This window comes from Primulina eburnea, chromosome 2 (genome assembly GCF_022965805.1).
Source record: "Primulina eburnea isolate SZY01 chromosome 2, ASM2296580v1, whole genome shotgun sequence".
Classification (NCBI taxonomy): domain Eukaryota; kingdom Viridiplantae; phylum Streptophyta; class Magnoliopsida; order Lamiales; family Gesneriaceae; genus Primulina; species Primulina eburnea.
The window spans coordinates 35839047-35859286 of NC_133102.1; the positions used below are offsets into that span (position 1 = coordinate 35839047).

At 38.4% G+C, this 20240-nt stretch overlaps 1 protein-coding gene across 5 annotated transcripts; it reads right to left on the reverse strand.

The window, feature by feature from the left end:
* Positions 1-109: 109 nt before the first annotated feature.
* LOC140823061 (uncharacterized) lies at positions 110-3419 on the reverse strand. 5 transcript variants are annotated; one of them, XM_073184163.1, is made up of 8 exons: positions 3345-3419; positions 2522-3161; positions 1525-2433; positions 1346-1453; positions 1194-1263; positions 1013-1120; positions 814-900; positions 110-216 (listed from the first exon to the last, which is right to left on the reverse strand). In XM_073184163.1, exons 3-7 carry the CDS (start codon positions 1557-1559, stop codon positions 814-816), a joined length of 408 nt encoding a protein of 135 aa, XP_073040264.1. In that variant the 5' UTR covers positions 1560-2433; positions 2522-3161; positions 3345-3419; the 3' UTR covers positions 110-216. The 5 variants fall into 5 exon arrangements, with proteins under 5 accessions (XP_073040264.1, XP_073040262.1, XP_073040263.1 ...); XM_073184161.1 differs by lacking the exon at positions 110-216 and having other exon boundaries at positions 866-1120; positions 2522-2962; positions 3045-3161; XM_073184162.1 differs by lacking the exon at positions 110-216 and having other exon boundaries at positions 866-1120; positions 2522-2972; positions 3045-3161.
* Between the last annotated feature and the right edge of the window lie 16821 nt (positions 3420-20240).

Sequence of the window (20240 nt, forward strand, 5' to 3'; positions counted from 1 at the left end):
CATACAACAAAAATATGTCATTCATAGACTTGTAATATACCAAACCAACAATTAAAAAAAGTATGTAACCATATTCCAAAAACTTAGTCAAGTTCACAAAATAAAATACCCTACAACCAAGACTTGCACATGCATATCAACTCCAAAATATATTCTGTAGCTTGTTCGAATGAATTTCTCTGCTGGTGAATCTTCCAAAACATCATTACAGTGCCTGTGAAAATAAAAACCACATAATTTTAATGGTTTGATTAAAATCTACAACAAAAAATGGTTTAAAATACTTTAAAACAGACCTCATGGCCTAGAAAAATTTTGGCATAACCTCCCCGCAAGTAGGACATACCAGAAAATTTAAAAACACACAACAACAATATATATTCGAAAAAAATTTAAATACGACCATACACCACACCTATCACCTACACAGCCAGACTATACAACACACCTATCACCTATAATTATCGCATTCTTTCAACATATCCCTAAAGCAATGAAGAGATCCACATGTCATGAACCAACAAACGTGCAACAAAAAAAAGCACACGTCAATCCAGTATCATTTGTATTGTTGATCCACAAACTGAAAGGAAAAATGTAAGAAACCAAAATAATCACTTTTGAAATACACAGAGAATATGTTATAAAAATCTTAAAGTAGAAACAAGAATTTCACCCAACTTAGAAGCTAAATAATGTGCAAAATGACTATTTCTGAAACAGCCAATAAACATGTTAAAAAATATACCAATAAAGTACAAATCCGTTCAATATGAGTTGTATTTTTTCAAATAAGATGAAATCATGTCCTACCTATTCATAAATATGATCCTGTATGCATTCGGCCAGCTCGGTGCGCACCTCATCAATTTCTTCCATAGAATACCCCGTTTTTGTGAACTATGAACACACACAAAAAGTATATTAGTAAAAAAACACAACTTAATGAATTTTCAAAATGATAAGTAGCTAGATAACTTGTAATTATTTTAGATAAGCAAGATAATATTACTATCAATCGTAGTGAATCCCCCTCAAGAGTTGCAACTTCTTCAGTAATCTGCCTCATGAATCTCATCACGTAATAACCACATTGTTTCGCATCCAGTTGCTTAGGAGCCTTTAAAAAATGTCAAATTGTTAATGACAAACATACACATTAAAAAATTAGCTCGAATGAGAAATACACATACCTTTATGACTTCCCATTGTACACGCTTTCTTCCTTTCCTTTCCTTAGTTGAGTTAAACAATGTCAACGCCCTTCATTAATATGGAACATAGTTGATATATGAGTGTTTTTTCATTAAATGAAATGCATCATTAAAATGGAATATGAAGTCACATTTCCACAACACATTTCCAATCCTCATTGCGAATGCGATGACTTAGGGAATCCACCAAATAAACAATCTCCTTATAAGGCTCGATGATAGTGAGAGTCCAATGAAAACTACACACGAAAAAAATAAGTGTATGCAATTCACTAAAAAAAATTGAAAATTATATTAGGATCTTACTTACCCACAACAACTTGGAACCAAAACCAATTGATCCATTGCTACACGACTTAGCCTATCCGCTAAAGAACTTGCCCTCTTGTTCAACCTTTCAGTTTTACCTGTTTTGTCGTGTGTATTTTTTTTTCAAATTTGGGATGCCGTGTGGATTAACGAATCTGAATTTGTCAATCTTGTTTTCTTTCACCATCTTTTTATAAAGATGCCTGTCATTTCAAGTAAAATAAAATCAAAACTACACTACATACTAAACTAACAAATTATATGCATCTTATATAATAATATAAGAAAAGAACAAACAAACTTTAAGTTAATCGAATACTTACCAAATGTAGACGACTACACAATTTCCTGAAATTGGCTCCAAGTGATACAAAGGACTGATGTCCTCAAAGTGCAAGTTAACTTCATAATCATCTGCAAATACTTCATGATCTAAAATAAATGCTAATTTCCTTCAATTTTCAAGGGCTCTCTTACAATAACAATACACCATGCGCACTGCTCTTGGTACATTTGATGACAAAGTCTGGTTTCTTTCGACACTGACAGTTTTGTTCCTATGACGCTTCTGATAATTGTATTCTAAACATGTTAGATAGGTGCAATTATAGAGAATTGGACATACATTTACTTCGAAATATAAGCATACGTGTATCTATTGTCGTAGCATTATCAAATGATTTGGCCAAGGCACATATGTTCCTACGTCATCACCAACATTTTCACATTCATTGGGAATCGGAACTGGCAAAAGTGCTGATTTTTGCATTGCTTTATCAATGGATACACGCATGCAATTTTGAGGTAATGGAACACCATGAAGCAAGTTATTAGCTGCATTGACCTCAACAACTGTTCCATATGAAACAATGTCTGTGCTAGACTCCAATGTCAAAATAACAGGTTCCCCCTAACAGACAAATAGTTATGTCAATGAATTGTACGAACTCTTTAGTTAAAAAATATAAAGTACTATATAACCACAACAAATTATATACCTGTAAACCAACAGATTTTTCCACAACTTTCATTTCAACATCATTCAAATCTTCATAACTGGGGAAAAACTTGTCGATTTTCATTTCCTTTTCATTCACTTGATGCAATTTTACCGAGAAACTTCCTTTGTCATCAATCTAACTGTCCCATGCACCCTTTTTGTAGACAATTGCTTCAATTTTTTGAATGCATGTATCTTGCTCTTGAATTAATTTTCTAGCCTCTATCAACTCTTTCTTTTGCTCAATCATTAGCTTTCTATCAACATCCTCAGTCTTCCAACTTCTACCAACATTGAAATATAATGTTGGAGTGATGTGACCTCCAACAGCTCTCGCACGTCCACCATGTTCATCTGAATTGACTGCATTCGTGAGAATATCCTTTTTTGTCCTTTTTATTTCAAGTTTCCCCTCACGCTTTTGTTGTATGTAATCATCCTGTCATCCACTTGAAAATAATAATTACTTCAAAAGGTTTCATTAAAATAAAATAATTGATTTTTATGTATAGTTTGCTCACAATCTTTTCTACTGTTATTTGCAACTCCTGGCCATCAAAATCCCCTTCTTTATTCACTCGCCCTGTTTTCCAAATAATAGCTCTGTTGATATCATCATCGTCACACAATTCACTTGCCTACATACAAGAACAATCAAATGATGTTTGTCAAATAGGTTAAAATTTGAAGAAAAAAAAACAGCAAATGCAATGATATATATCACATGCTAGGAAAAAAAATAGTCACCCATGTTACAAGTATTCATTCGAAGGAAAGAAACAGTCACTGCTTGGACGACACAAATGTTGAAATATACTTACTATTTCTTCAGCAAATCATGCATATCCCTTACGTGCAAGGCGATGAGGGTATATGTTCTTCTTCCTTCTTTCCTTTTGTTGATCACTTAGTTCCTAGTCAAGTGAAGAATGACACACATCAATTTTTTTTTAAATTCGTCAAATACTTCATGGTGGATTTATTTTCAAAAAACAAAAAAAAAGATACTTCCAATGAATTTATCAGACATGCGAGTCATGACAAAAGAAATCCAGTCATCTCGTGCAAGACCATAGCCAGTAGGTGGTTACTCCTCTGGTTTATCAACCTGGTTTGAAATTAACGTTTGAGTGAGATGTGCTTTAAATTGATGCCACTTATTATTTTCCGAACTTAAACATCCCTTTTTCCAGCTTGGGGGAACATCAAAGGTCAACTGTAAAACATCAAAATTGGAAATACATTAAAAAGAATGACATAACATAAGTTCTATATAAACAATATGAATCTTAATTGTGAAAAACAATAGAACTTACATTAACAGATTCCCATATCAATTCTTTCACTTCACTTGGAACTTGCTTCCATGTCTTGTAATTTATCTTAGTTTTTTCTCGAGCAAGCACACCAATATAACTCTGCATTTCAGCAGCAGCTTCTCTTACTGGTTGTCCAAGTAGATTGAATCTTATCTCCTTTCGAATTCCCTGAACCCTCTGCCTACAAAGCTTATCTAGATGTGTACGACCTCTAGATGTTCTTGTAGTTTCAGTGTCTGTAGATCCCAACATTTCCTTTCCATCAAAACTCTTGTCAGTAAAAGTAGATGCAATTTTTCCTTTGCCCTTCCCAATCAATGCAGGCTGTCCTATCTCTTGCTCGCTTCATGAATTGTATCATCATCATGAGACCCAATTTTAAACTTTCTAAAGGATGTTATAGAGTCCAGATTTAACCTGTTCAACAAAAAAGTGAAAATAATATATCAATATTGAAATAAATACACAATATATACAACAAAAAATAGGATAAGAAATTCATCTTCAATAGAAATCCAACAGATACAAAGATAAATAAAAGTATAACTTCAATATTGTCTACAAACTCCTCTTCAAAAGAAAATACATATCAATATTGTCTACCAAAAGTAAAATATCTTTTGTTAAACATTGTCGACCCAAGCCCCATCACAATCTTCACGAAGGCATGATGGTTTATTGTCATGTGCTCCGTCAACACCCATTGATGGTAACCCTCTGGTAAAAGATTGATAGTGAATTAAAGTCTCTCTCAATTCATCACCATTAACGTGTTCAAATGACTCTCTAGTAGGAGTTGCAAGTATAATACTCCATTTAGGATCTTCAGGATCTTCAATGTAAAATACTTGCTTTGCTTGACTTCCCAAGATAAAAGAGTCGGATTTGAATCCAATTCTTCTCAAATTTACCAATGTTAAATCAAGATCATCTACTTTAATACCATTATTATTCTCCACCCAATTACATTTGAACATTGGAATTTGAAATTTATGGTAATTGAGTTCCTATATTTCCTCAATAACTCCATAAAAAACCATGCCTGAAACAATTGGGTTTTTATCCTTTGCACTGGCAACTTGGATTGTCTTTGCGAAGAAGCTTAGTCCAGAGTTTTGAGTAACTCGTATATCATCATGTTCTTTTGTAGCACATATATGTAACCCCATCAATCAGATAACTAGAATACTTTAACAATTTTTGCTAGGTCCACGCGCCATCCACTTCAATCTTTCTGATATTTGATGGGTGAAATTGTGGGGACCCGGACGCTAATTCATTAATTAATCGTATGTGGGATTAATTAAATAAATTATAATAAACATGGTCTAAATTTTTTTTTATACAAGTATCAAATGCGGAACATAATGGAATTCATTCGAATATATACATCGAAAACAAAGTACAAGTCTTGTACCGTATACAGTCATTTAAAACTAAGGTTTAACGACAACATATCAAGTGTTCAAACCCTATCTAAAATCCAAGTTCGTAGTCTCCACTCTAATCATGATCTCTCTTCATTTTCTCGACCCTGGTCCTATCCCACTTGTTGCCATGCACACATAGAAACACGACAACAGCCGGATAACTCCGGTGAGAAATACATCCCAGTATAAATCAACGATACATGCAATCATATAATAATATAAAGCATGAAACAAATATCAGTAGTATGTATCAAAATCTGAAAACATAATTCAATATAAATCTGTTAATCAACTCATGACTCTATATCTCAGACTAGACTCATTCCTAATCTAGGGATCCCAGTTTCCAGACGTTGGCATACTATATCGAATCTCAGTAATAGAAGTAAATCCACTTCTAATCAAACATCGATATAAACCAAAAATCCAGTGTCTTGACCTATCCGTCAAAGACTTTGACACCTCCGCCAATCACTATTCTGTGACAATGTGCAATGGGCCAGTGACGATTCCATCACCATCTGGCCCTTCTTTCACAAGACCAATCGTCTAATACATGCTTTCTATAAATCAATAGAACAAGCATATCAATCCAAATCAATGCACATAATAACAATAAGTATGTGGTTTAGGGAAACTCAAGTATATCACACTCGAGTCATTCTCCCGGTTCGAAATTGACTTATACCTTTCTTTAGTTGTAGTTCTGACAACGTTCAAGTCTGGAATTCGAAGTCTGTCAATACTCATTCTGGCAATAAAAATATCAAGAAGTACAATATAAATATACTGCTCAAATCAATACCAACTCTGATCAATCTGAATCTAACTCAAAATCAACGGCATAACGAAATAATCTCGGTATCCTCATCAATACAATATCAACAGATATCAATTACCACAACTCATAATCAATAACAATACCAATCTGATATCAAACCCCAATCAATTCCATTCTAAAAATCATAATAATTCTATAATCAATCTGTTTTTCGATCTGACTTTGGTTCTACAATGTCTTGTATCTCCAGAACACTATATATCAATCAAATCATAATTCCATCAATAACATATTTTCAAATCGTATCAAAACTTAAGAAAACCTACGTCCAATGGTAGCCTACGTCGATAGGAACACAGTACTGAAGTCGGATTCAAAATTGAACGGACGGATTTTGCTCAAATGTAAAACTTTGAAACTTTTCCCTTGAGCTCTCGGTTTCTCCTTTTTCCTTTCTGAACAATTGTGGTAAACGTATGTATATATATATTTCATGCATGTCTAGGCACAAATGGCCATTTCTTCACGCAGCACGTCTCGCGCATATGCGCGAGACACTATGTCTCGGTGCGCAACATCACGACATCTCGCGCATATGCGCGCCTCATCTCCGCGCATATGCGCGAGGTTCTCTGGACATGGGATTAAACATCCACACAGCTCGCGCATACGTGCGCATATGTGTGCACACTTCTCTCGCATATGCGCAAGGTCTTCTGCCACTGTCGCGCATATGTGCGGCTCCTTGTCGCGCATATGCGCGAGGTGTTCTGTCCTCGGACATATTTCGTATTTTCTTCCGTCTTTCCCAGTTTGATCCTTTCCGTCTATAATCACATCAATTATCCTATATCATTTCAGATTAATCGAATAAAATCTCGGGCATTACATTTCTCCCCCGTAAAATACGATTTCGTCCCCGAAATCACATGCAATCGACTTAGGTATCAAATCAGTTACAAGAAGGAGATATACAGAAGATAAAAGAAAGCTCATATCGATGAAATAACTTTAGGGATCTTTGTCTCATATCAGATTTTGTCTCCCAGGTAGCCTCTTCGATGCCCTGATGACTTTATTGTACCTTCAACAGCGGAATAGTCTTCGTTCTGAATTAAATTTCTTTCACGGATTTCTGATTCTAATTTGGAATAATAATTCAAGAAGTATAATATCATAATACAACTCGAAGTAACTCTGATAGAATCAATCTCAAAATACTGGCTATAAAATATCAGTATATACCAATCAACAGCTCATAACAATTCAACACCATCATCGGCTACCAAATCTGTTTAATCCCAGTCAATTCAATATTCACTTTTCTGCCTCAAATACCAACAGTCATCATCTGTTGTTGGCATATTTAGTCTGTCTATTCTGTGTTGTCTTCATTTTCTTCTGAATCAGCTTCGCTTTATTTGTCATATCTCTGATCCTATCAGGTCCAATCTCAGGTACCTTAGAGATATTATCCCCATATGAAGGGAATCTGCAGTTCTCACTGTACAATGTCTCGACTGAAGCTATCTTAATACTCATCTGATAGCTATTGTTTTACTACAATTCACAAAGTGACAATGAATCTTGTCAACTAGTGCTAAAATCAAGCACTACAACTCTACGGATATCCTCCAGTGTCTGGATAGTCCGCTCTAACTATCCGTCGGTCTGTGGATGATATGTGAAAGAGCTTGTTGTATACTCTGCCAAAAGTACGAAATCAACCGAAAATCACGGTCTGATATAATCAACTTTGGCGCTCTGTGCAGTCTGACAACTTTTCTGACATAAATCTCGGTCATCTGGTCATTCCTGTACGTCTTCATGTATGAAATAACACGTGCTGATTTGGTCACTCTGTCTATAACGACCCAAATCACATCGCTATCTCAGGAGGAACGTAGTAGCTTAGTCACGAAATCCCTGGAAATGTGATCCCATTTCCATTCAGGAATGGACAAGTTATATAATAAACCTCCTGGTTTCTTTCTTTCTGTCTTCATCTGTCGGCAATTCAGACATTTCAGTACAAACTCTGTCCTGTCTGATCTCATCGGTTTCCCTAAAATCTGTCTTTTCAAATCATTATACATTTTTCTGCTATCAGGATGCATGTTGAATCGATTATTGTGCACTTCTGACAATATCTGTCATTTCAAATTCGAAATATCTGGCACAAAAAAGTCGGTTATTCACATACAATACAGTATCACATACCTCATATTCTGATCGATAACCTGCTCTTATTATCAATATCGAGTTATGCCCATTCTGATCACTTTTTTGAGCCGCTTTTAATTCTCAAAATCAGCTCTGATTCGGCCTGAACATCATATAATCTCAACGATTTACTATCTGTTTTCAAAAACGGATTCAGAACAACAACAATATTCACTCAGATTCGAAACATCAATCATCGATACTGATCTGCTAAACTCAGAAAACTGTAATTTCTAACAATGCTATCGGTCTCAGTCAACTGATCACGTTTTCAACTGTGCTAAGATCAACCGATATACTATCTTCGGATATAACATGTTTCGAATACAATCTGTCTCGGCCAAGATTCACATCTCAACCGTTTCTGTATACAACATTGCAATTCTCAGAATATTCAATATAATTTTCAAATGTTTGACCTTATCAGTCATATGCTTCAAATATCTCAGAATATCATAGATAAAACAAGCATAAAATCATCAAAATACTTCTGAATATAGGGTTCATCAACCTACAAACATAGCTGATTCATCCCAAAGAGAAACACTCGATCAGATGTAACTCTCGGCTAGAAATCTTCTAATTGATCTTTCAATTTAATCGATGTCATTCTGTACAGAGTTTTTAAAAAAAGGAACTGTACCTGGTATTAATTCAATGTTAAAGTCTATCTCTCTTACTGGAAGCAAACCCGGAATGTCATATGGGAAAAGATTAGCAACTCTCATACCACTGGCAAATCAGCCAATGATAAACTCGATTTCAGTAAATCAACTGAATACATAAAGAATCTCTCTATTCCTTTCTGTAATAATCGAGTCATGGATAATTCAGATATAAAAGTAATTCTAGATCTAGAATCCTTACCGTACAATGTTCATTCTTCAGCCATTTCAGGTCCGAATCTTACCATCTTCTGGAAATAGTCTCCGGTAGCTCTGTACTTGGTCAGCATATCAATATCAATAATGCAATCAAAATCATACGGCCCAAGTACAACACAGTCTAACTCGATCTCATTCTCATCTTGCTACAGTATACGATGTTTCGACATAATTCACTGATATCAAACTTCTCCCCAAAAGGTAAAGAGATAAATACTACAGTAGATACAGACTCAACAGATAAAGCATACATCAATGCAATTCATTCAGAAATCGTGTATAAGATGTACTAGTATCTCTCAATACATATGCAGAATAATCACAAAAAATCAGTTACCTGTCACTATCTCATCAAGTGAATCTTGGGTATGTCCCTCGGTCACTGTAACCACTATGGCTTCCTTCTGGTCCTGGTTGGGACTGAGTAAGGGGTGGTTGGAACGAGTGAACAACAGATGATGGTATATTAGTCTGAGTCACTGATCCAGATGATTCTGCTCCCTGAAATCTTCGGGAACCTCTCTGTGGACAAACTCTAGCAAAGTGTCCTGACCGTCAGCAGATGTGACAACTACCATACACACCTCGAAATTGCTCTTTGGGATGTCTTCCACCAAAAGTTTTGCAATGAACCCTTGTGACACCTCGACCCAATTTAATAAAATACAGCGGAATTTAAAATTTTTACTTGAAGGGAGAAAGGATTCAAAATACATTTCCATAAAACATTTACAACCAAAATAAATACATGATCATTCAAATGATATAACAAAAACATAAAATATCATTCCTATGATCATGTCCAAAATGCCATCAAAATATCTTCTCCCTTCCATCTCTCTATGCATATGACTCCGGCCAACAATCAAAGTCCCGGTCCGTCGCTCTTATCTGCATCACATGAATAAACTGAAATGAGTATAAAACTCAGCAAGTGGAACTCTTACATAGCAATGCACATATCATACTCTGAAAATCATGACTTTGAAAACATTAAATACCATCAACTTTGAAATATGAATATCATAGCATGAATAATAATAATGATGGTATTTCTCTTTTCTCTGGTATGGATTGACATCTATATAGTATCTCTGTCTCTTACCTATATCACATCGATATAAATCGACAACTCTGAGGGATATAAGCCTATGGTCGTTGATCAACTAATTGCATGCAATATCCGACTATGTATCTATCAATCCATAAATCAATTTGAATTCTCTCTTTGGCATTTAAACAAACACTTTGCAAACTCTTTTCTCTTGTATTCTCTTTTTCACAATTGAGACATAAAATGCCTCCAATATACATAACAAGTGTATCAATACATAAACATGAATCAAATGAAGGGAATAGCACATTAAAACCATTGAAAAACAATATATATAGTATCATGTGAGCACAAGAATGAAATTCCACTTACTACACTTGCAATCTCTTGATTCTAATCCTTTGATAGCAATCTTACACAATAACCCATAAATAACACCATCAATAACTCAATAATCAAAAACCCATGTCAATTAATCCATAAAACCAACAAAATCAACAAACCCGTATCATCTCTCAACCCAAAACCAAGAATAATCATACCAAAAGCTTACCTTAGCTTCCTAGAACCAAGAAGAACTTTGATCTCAACACCAATCACCAACTAAGAGCTTGAATCAAAGAAAGGAATTGAAAGAAAATGGAACCCTAGCTTCCCTTGGAAAGAAGAATCGAGAATGAGGAGGAAAGAATGAGGAAAAAGTGAACCAATCATCCAATTATATTACTTAAAATCCGAAAATGCGCTTTTGCTGTGCGCCACCACGGGTGCGCTCCAATCCTTACCGCGGGTGCGCTAAGCTCACGGCAAACCAACCAAAAATCTGGAATTGTCGACCGCGGGTGCGGTCCTAAACTCACCACGGGTGCGCTGCATACACCGCGGGTGATGTACACTTAACACCGCGGGTGCGGTGTGGCTTCGGCAAAACCAACAAAATACGATACTAGACCGCGGGTGCGGTCCTTACACTGAGCGCGGGTGCGGTCTGGTCACGGCCAAGACAAAATCTTAAGCAACTAAAATCGAACCGAAACGCTGATACAAAACAACCACCATCAATGAACATCAACAACACCACAAAACAATGATAACCAACCATACTATAACCCATACTCACAACTCTTAACATCTAAATCAAATAACCCAATAACATGCGAAACTTAAACCGTACCGTACACCGGGATAGGCTATTACAATCTCCCCACCTTAAGGGAATTTCGTCCTCGAAATTGACGTCACTGCACGAACAACTCAGGATACTTCTCTCTCATCTCATCCTCCGGTTCCCACGTGGCCTCTTCGATCAAATGATTCCTCCAAAGGACTTTAACGATGCCGATCTCTTTGTTCCTCAATACTCTGACTTTGCGATCCAGAATCTGGACCGGAATCTCTTGGTAGGTCAAATTCGACGTCAAGTCCAATGGCTCGTGGCGAAGAACATGAGAAGGATTTGCAATATACTTCCTGAGCATTGACACATGAAAAACATTGTGAACTCTGTCAAGATCTGGCGGTAGGGCTAACCTGTAAGCTCGATCACCGACTCTGTCCAAGATCTCAAATGGGCCAATAAATCTCGGACTCAACTTTCCCTTCTTGCCAAACCGCATCACACCCTTGAGAGGTGCTATCTTAAAAAACACATGGTCGCCAACCTCAAACTGCAACGGTCTACGACGCACATCGGCATAGCTCTTCTGTCTCGACTACGTTGTCTTCATCCTCTCTCGAATAACCGCAACAACATCAGCTGTCTGTTGGACCAACTCTGGACCCAACATCTTCCTCTCACCAATCTCGTCCCAAAACAAAGGAGACCTACACTTTCTGCCATAAAGTGCCTCATACGGTGCCATGCCAATCGTCGCTTGGTAGCTATTATTATACGTAAACTCAACAAGAGGCAATTTGGAATCCCAACTACCAGGATAATCGATAGTACAAGCTCTGAGCATATCCTCTAAGATCTGAATAACTCTCTCTGATTGACCGTCGCTCTGGGGATGATAAGCTGTACTAAATGCTAACCGTGAACCCATAGCTCTGTGTAAACTCTTCCAAAACTCTGAAGTAAATCTAGGATCATGATCAGACACGATCAACACTGGAACACCATGAAGTCCAACAATATCTGCTATGTACTCCTCGGCATACTGGTTCATGGAGTACGTCGTCTTGACTGGAAAAAAGTGAGCTGACTTGGTCAATCGATCAACAATAACCCAAATGGAATTAAAACCTTTCTGCGTCCTGGGAAGACCAGTCACAAAGTCCATCGTAATATGCTCCCATTTCCATTGAGGAATCGGCAATGATAGCAATGTCCCAGCAGGTCTCTGGTGCTCGATCTTCACCAGCTGACAAGTTAGACACTGAGAAATAAACATGGCGATATCTTTCTTTATACCTGGCCGCCAGTAGAGTCTACGAAGATCCTGATACATCTTGGTGCTGCCTGGATGTATCGAATATGGCGCGGTATGAGCCTCAGTCAAAATGTCTCGCCGAATATCATCACCAACAGGAACACAAATACATCCTCTGAAAGTCACCAAACCATCTCCATTCAATCCAAACTCTGAGTTACCTCTCTCCTCTGCTCTAGCTCTCATCTCTGCCAACTGAACATCAATGGCCTGCTCTCTATGGATCATGTCCGTCAATGTAGATCGAATAACCAACGCTGAAAAGCGAGCAATGGTCCCCGGAACCACCAAAGCTATCTCCTCTCTCTGCAAGTCTAACAGCAACGGCTGCTGAATCATCGAACTCAAAGAAGAACTCGACTTACGGCTCAAAGCATCCGCTACAACATTCGCTTTCCCTGGGTGGTAACTGATCGTCACATCATAGTCTTTGACAAGCTCTAACCACCTCCTCTGCCGCATATTGAGCACTTTCTAAGAGAACAAATACTTCAAACTCTTGTGGTCCGTGAAAATTTCACACTTCTCGCCATACAAATAATGTCTCCAAATCTTAGGGCGAAAACCACAGCTGCCAGTTCCAAATCGTGCGTAGGATAATTATTCTCATATTCCTTCAACTGGCGAGAAGCATAGGCTATGACCTTTCCACATTGCATCAGCACTGCACCAAGACCCTTCTTCGACGCATCGGTATAAACAACAAAATCCTCTGAACCACTGGGCAATGCAAGAACAGGAGCTGTCGTCAACTTATCCTTCAACTCTTTAAATCCACTCTGGCAATCATTGGACCATTTGAACTTCACAGTCTTCCTCGTCAGATTGGTTAACGGCAGGGCAATCTTGGAAAAATCTGAAATAAAGCGACGATAGTAACCCGCCAAACCAAGAAAAGTGCGTACCTCTGATACAGTGGTAGGGATAGGCCATTTCTGAATCGCCTCGATCTTGGCTGGATCAACAGCTATACCATCCTTCGAAACAACATGGCCTAGAAAAGAAATCTGTTCCAACCAGAACTCACACTTCTTCAACTTAGCATACAATCTCTTCTCTCTCAACAACTGAAGAACAAATCTGAGGTGCTCTGAATGAAGCTCTCTGGTCTTGGAATAGATCAAGATGTCGTCGATGGAAACAATGACGAAGCTATCCAAATAAGGCTTGAACACACGGTTCATCAGATCCATGAAGACCGAAGGAGCATTGGTCAGACCAAAATACATCACAAGAAATTCATAATGACCGTACCTGGTCCGGAACGCCGTCTTAAGGATATCAGACTCCCTAACCTTCAACTGATAATAGCCAGATCGCAGATCAATCTTCGAGAACACGGTAGCCCCTTGCAGCTGATCAAACAAGTCATCTATCTGTGGCAACAGATACTTATTCTTGATAGTCACTTTGTTGATCTCTCTGTAATCAATGCAAAGACCCGTCTTTCTTCTTGACTAAAAGAACCGGAGCTCCCCAAGGCGAAAAACTCGGTCGAATGAAACCTTTATCCAAAAGATCCTGCAACTGCGTCTTCAACTCCTTCATCTCTGTAGGGGCCATTCTATACGGAGCCTTGGAAATAGGAACCGTACCCGGAACTAGATCAATCACAAACTCCACATCTTTGTCCGGCGGTAAACCCGGAACATCATCCTCAAACACGGCAGAGAACTCTCTCACCACATCAATATCATCAATATTCAACTTCACAATCTTATCCACATCCACAATAGAAGCCAAGAACCCATCACATCCTCTAAACAACAACTTCTTAGCCTCAAGACACGAAATAAAAGGAAGGACCAGCGAAGTACCTGCACTGGCGAGCATATATACATTCCCTATTGCCATCATCTGCAAATGACAGCGTCTTAGCAACGCAATCAATCACTGCACGATAAGTCAATAGCCAATCCATGCCAAGAATAATATCAAATGCAACCATTGGGATAACAATCAGATCAGCATAAACCACTCGTTCATCGATTTGAACAGAGCACGCGTACACAATAGATGTCGGGCACAACACATCTCCCGAAGGCAAAACAACATTGAACTGGAGGGGAAGAACAGAAGGAACTATACCCAAAGATCTCAAAAACAATTCAGACATAAAAGAATGAGTAGCACCTGTATCAATCAATGTCGTAGCTACTCTGCCTGAAATTAAAATAGTGCTAGAGATCACAGAAGAATCATGATGTATACCTTCCTTCGTCATGGTAAAGATGCGACCCTGAACCTTCTCTTTACTCGCTCCTCTTGGAGAATCTTTGGCAATATGGCCTGCAGTGCCACAACGATAACAAGTGTGAGTGCCGAATCTGCACTCTCCCCGATGATGCCTGCTGCACTTGGGACACAATGGCTTCTCGGGATCAGATGGAACTGCCGGTGGTTTCGGACTCGACTCTATCTTGCCTTTCCCCTTGAAACGATATTTTCCTCTTTGGTTCGAGCCCTGACCCCTCTGAGCAATGGCCTGCTGTATAGCCTGTCTCTCACTTGCAATGTCTTTCTCGTCTTGCTCAGCCAACAACGCTTTAGACACAATCTCCTTGAACGTCACAGCCTTCGACATGTTGATATCCCTCCGGATCTCTGCTCTAAGGCCTCGAATGAAATGAGCACCTTTGTCATTGTCGTTGGAAGCAATATACGGGGCAAACAGACAGCCCTCCTTGAACTTCAAGATGTACTCATCGGCATTCATGCCTCCCTGACGAAGCTCCAAGAACTCAGTCACCTTCCTAGCTCGAAGGGCGTCTGGGAAGTACTTGTCATAGAAGAGCTCAGTGAACTCTTGCCACTTCAAAGCCGGTAGATCAACACTAACCTTGATCGCATTCCACCAAATTCGTGCAGCCTTGACTAACATGAACACTGCACAACTGATTCTGTCCTTGTCCTCGAAGTTGAGATGATCAAAGATAGCCTCGAGTGCTTTGATCCACTCTACGGCCACCAACGGATCAGTGCTTCCTGCAAATTCCGGTGGATCCATCCTCTGAAAAGCAGTAAAGATGCCATCGGTACTAACTGCTTGAGCTACTTGGCCTCTCACTTGACCTCTGCCCTGGCCTACACCTTGCATACGAAGCAACTGCTGGATCTGCTCACTATGAACCTTGGCTTGCTCTTTCAGCAACTTGCCGAACTCATCGACAACTCTAGAGGAAGAACTATCCTCACCCTCTACGGCTTTCCTATTAGGAGGCATACTCTACAATGTGCTCACAAAATACAAATCAATAGATAACAATGAATAGATGTAGAAGAAGACATACCCCGGACTGTTGAAAGTAGACGAAGTCATATGCATTGGTCCGAAGAACGGTGCTCTGATACCAATAAATGTAACATCTCGACCCAATTTAATAAAATACAGCGGAATTTAAAATTTTTACTTGAAGGGAGAAAGGATTCAAAATACATTTCCATAAAACATTTACAACCAAAATAAATACATGATCATTCAAATCATATAACAAAAACATAAAATATCATTCCTATGATCATGTCCAAAATGCCATCAAAATATCTTCTCCCTTTGATCTCTCTATGCATATGACTCCGGCCCACAATCAAAGTCCCGGTCCGTCGCTCTTATCTGCATCACATGAATAAACTGAAATGAGTATAAAACTCAGCAAGTGGAACTCTTACATAGCAATGCACATATCATACTCTGAAAATCATGACTTTGAAAACATTAAATACCATCAACTCTGAAATATGAATATCATAGCATGAATAATAATAATGATGGTATTTCTCTTTTCTCTGGTATGGATTGACATCTATATAGTATCTCTGTCTCTTACCTATATCCCATCGATATAAATCGACAACTCTGAGGGATATAAGCCTATGGTCGTTGATCAACTAATTGCATGCAATCTCTGACTATGTATCTATCAATCCATAAATCAATTTGAATTCTCTCTTTGGCATTTAAACAAACACTTTGCAAACTCTTTTCTCTTGTATTCCCTTTTTCACAATTGAGACATAAAATGCCTCCAATATACATAACAAGTGTATCAATACATAAACATGAATCAAATGAAGGGAATAGCACATTAAAACCATTGAAAAACAATATATATAGTATCATGTGAGCACAAGAATGAAATTCCACTTACTACACTTGCGATCTCTTGATTCTAATCCTTTGATAGCAATCTTACACAATAACCCATAAATAACAACATCAATAACTCAATAATCAAAAACCCATGTCAATTAATCCATAAAACCAACAAAATCAACAAACTTGTATCATCTCTCACCCCAAAACCAAGAATAATCATACCAAAAGCTTACCTTAGCTTCCTAGAACCAAGAAGAACTTTGATCTCAACACCAATCACCAACTAAGAGCTTGAATCAAAGAAAGGAATTGAAAGAAAATGGAACCCTAGCTTCCCTTGGAAAGAAGAATCGAGAATGAGGAGGAAAGAATGAGGAAAAAGTGAACCAATCATCCAATTATATTACTTAAAATCCGAAAATGCGCTTTTGCTGTGCGCGACCGCGGGTACGCTCCAATCCATACCGCGGGTGTGCTAATTCACGGCAAACCAACCAAAAATCTGGAATTGTCGACCGCGGGTGCGGTCCTAAACCCACCGCGGGTGCGCTGCATACACCGCGGGTGCGGTACACTTAACACCGCGGGTGCGGTGTGGCTTCGGCAAAACCAACAAAATACGATACTAGACCGCGGGTGCGGTCCTTACACTGAGCGCGGGTGCGGTCTGGTCACGGCCAAGACAAAATCTTAAGCAACTAAAATCGAACCGAAACGCTGATACAAAACAACCACCATCAATGAACATCAACAACACCACAAAACAATGATATCCAACCATACTATAACCCATAATCACAACTCTTAACATCTAGATCAAATAACCCAATAACATACGAAACTTAAACTGTACCGTACACCGGGATAGGCTATTTCAACCCCAGTATAACTCTGGCTCTGACCGATCTGTTTCGAGCCACTAGAACTGGATGAACTGCTTCCAGATCTCTTAAACTGCTTCCCTCTGGCTTTCAAGAAATCTTTCTTTCCACCACTGCTGCTGCCACTCTCAAACCGGGGAGGAGGTTGTTGTGGACTCGGTGATGGAGGAACAAACGAAGCTCCTCTCTGTCTCATCAAATCTGCTTATGCTCCTTTGGCTCGGTTCAGGGCATCAACAAAGTTATTCGGTTGCCCGGTGTTCACCAATGTAAATATCTCAGGATTCAATCCATTGATAAACTGATCGGCAACGGCTTCGTCATTCTCAGCCACATGTGGAGCAAACCTTAACAAGGTAGAGAACTTGGCCATATACTTTTCAATATTCAACTGGCCCTGTCTCAAGTTAGCAAACTCTGCCCCTTGTCCTTCCTATACGACACTGGAAAGAATCTTTGATAGAATTTAGTTTTAAAGACATTCCAGGTAATATTCGTACCTCGATGCTCCAAGGCTCTCTTGGTTGTAAACCACCAGTTCTTTGCAACGTCATGCAACTGGTGCCCTATTAGTCTGACTCGACGCTCATCAGTATAATCCAAGGAATCAAACAACATCTCAATATCATCTAGCCAACACTCACAGTCAACTGAAGTCTCAGTACCCTTCAGAGTTGGCGGTTTGAACGACTGAAACCTCTTTAGTAACGTTTCCATCGGAGTTGCTGTCACATCAAACGGATTAGCAGAAGTACTACCCTGTTCCGGAATTCTTCGAGGAGGCATATCTGAATATCAAAAGGATTAGTAACCCAATACAACAAACCTGTTTTAGTTCAGTCCCCCCTCCGATCATCTTACGACTGATCAAGAATCGATTCTGATTCATTTTCAATAATACATCTTACCAATTTAAATCAAATGATCAGGTAACATACATTATAAAGCAGTAGAACATGCTAGCACAAGAAAATCAGGAAAGAAAACTCAATCTACCACGCTCACTAGCTTCTATCTCAGTCTAAGGAATCTACTGCTGTGATACCACCTGCTGTGGTGACCCGGACGCTAATTCATTTCCTGAATCGTTATTAATATCAAATCAAACAATTAAGTAATGTTGGACATAAATTTTTTTTAATACAAATGCGGCAACGTAATGTAAATCACGCTGAGATACATATTAAACATAAACGCACAAGTCTTGTGCTGTCTACAATAAATTCACTAGGTTCAACTACATGTCAGTGCTGAATCCTAGTCTACTTCTGAGCCCAGATCTCCACGCTAATCTTGAATCTCTCATCTTCCTCATGACCCTGATCCTGTCCCACCTGTTGTCATACACACATACAAACACGACAACAGCCGGATAAATCCGGTGAGAATTATATTCCCAATATAAACCAAGTATACATGCATTTCATATAAACAGATATAACAGCATGAAACAGATATTCCTAACATGTGTCAAAATCAGAAACATGAATCAACATCAAACTGTAAATCGTACTCTGAACATGTACCACAATCAGGAACATGAATCGGTATCAACCATTAAATCACACTCTGTGACTCTTAGACTCGGACTCGACTCATTCCTAATCTAGGGATCCCGATCTGAATAAGAACGTAACACCCACCTACTCTTCCGATCGCGGTGGTGGTAAGTTCTCATTCACGGACTTTGGCCCTCTCTATATCGAATCTCGGCGATAGAAGTCGCTCCTCTCCTAAGCAACATCGATACGACCAAACGTCCGGTGTCTTGGCATCTCCGCCAATGACTAGTCATATCCGCCCTGGCATATCCTGCCACTAACTAGGCATATCTTGCCCAAGACTCGTCACAACCACATGCTAGACCATAAATCAATAACCTAAGCATAACAATCTCATTAATTGCGAATATCAATTCAATAAAATAAAGTATGTGATTTTGGGAAACTCAAGTTAAATCAAATTCGAGTTGTGCAATCCCAAATCAACATTGATTTATACCTTTCTCTTCTCGGTCTGACGAAGTCGAAGTCTCCAATTCAAATCTGTCCATATCAATCTAGTAATGTCAATATCAAATATACCGTGTCAATGCACAACTCAATTCAAGACCTGTGCTGATCAATACTCAAATCAAGACATAATCTGATCAATGCCAACTATACAACGACACAATCTCAATCAATACTGAATCTGCTCAATATCAATCTGCTGATGTTTCGATGGCATAACAACACAATCTCGATAACCCGTCAATCTCATCACAAATATAATATCACAACTCATAATCTTAACAATAACAGATCATAACCTCAAATCTGTACAATCTTGATCATATCAATTCTGAAAATTATAACCATTCCATAAACAGTCTGTTTTTCGATTTGACTTCAATTATATACTGAATAGTATATCCAGAACACATAATAATAATCAAATCATCATTCCCCCAATATCATAATTTCAAATCATGTCAAAACGTAACCAAACTTACGTTCAGTTAAAGCTCTCATCGCTAGAAACACGGTATTATACTCGGATTCAAACTTGAATGGACGGATTTTGCTCAAAGGTAAAACTTTGAAACTTTTGGATTTTTCGCAAATCAAATTTTAAA

What these genes read in the sequence shown, in the direction of transcription:
- LOC140823061 (XM_073184161.1), bottom strand. Translation starts at nt 1,559, where the DNA reads ATGGATCAATTGGTTTTGGTTCCAAGTTGTTGTGG. An exon ending in TTGGTTCCAAGTTGTTGTGG is followed by an intron (nt 1,454 to 1,524) that starts GTAAGTAAGATC and finishes TTTCGTGTGTAG; the next exon opens with TTTTCATTGGACTCTCACTA. An exon ending in TGGAAATGTGTTGTGGAAAT is followed by an intron (nt 1,264 to 1,345) that starts GTGACTTCATAT and finishes ATATTAATGAAG; the next exon opens with GGCGTTGACATTGTTTAACT.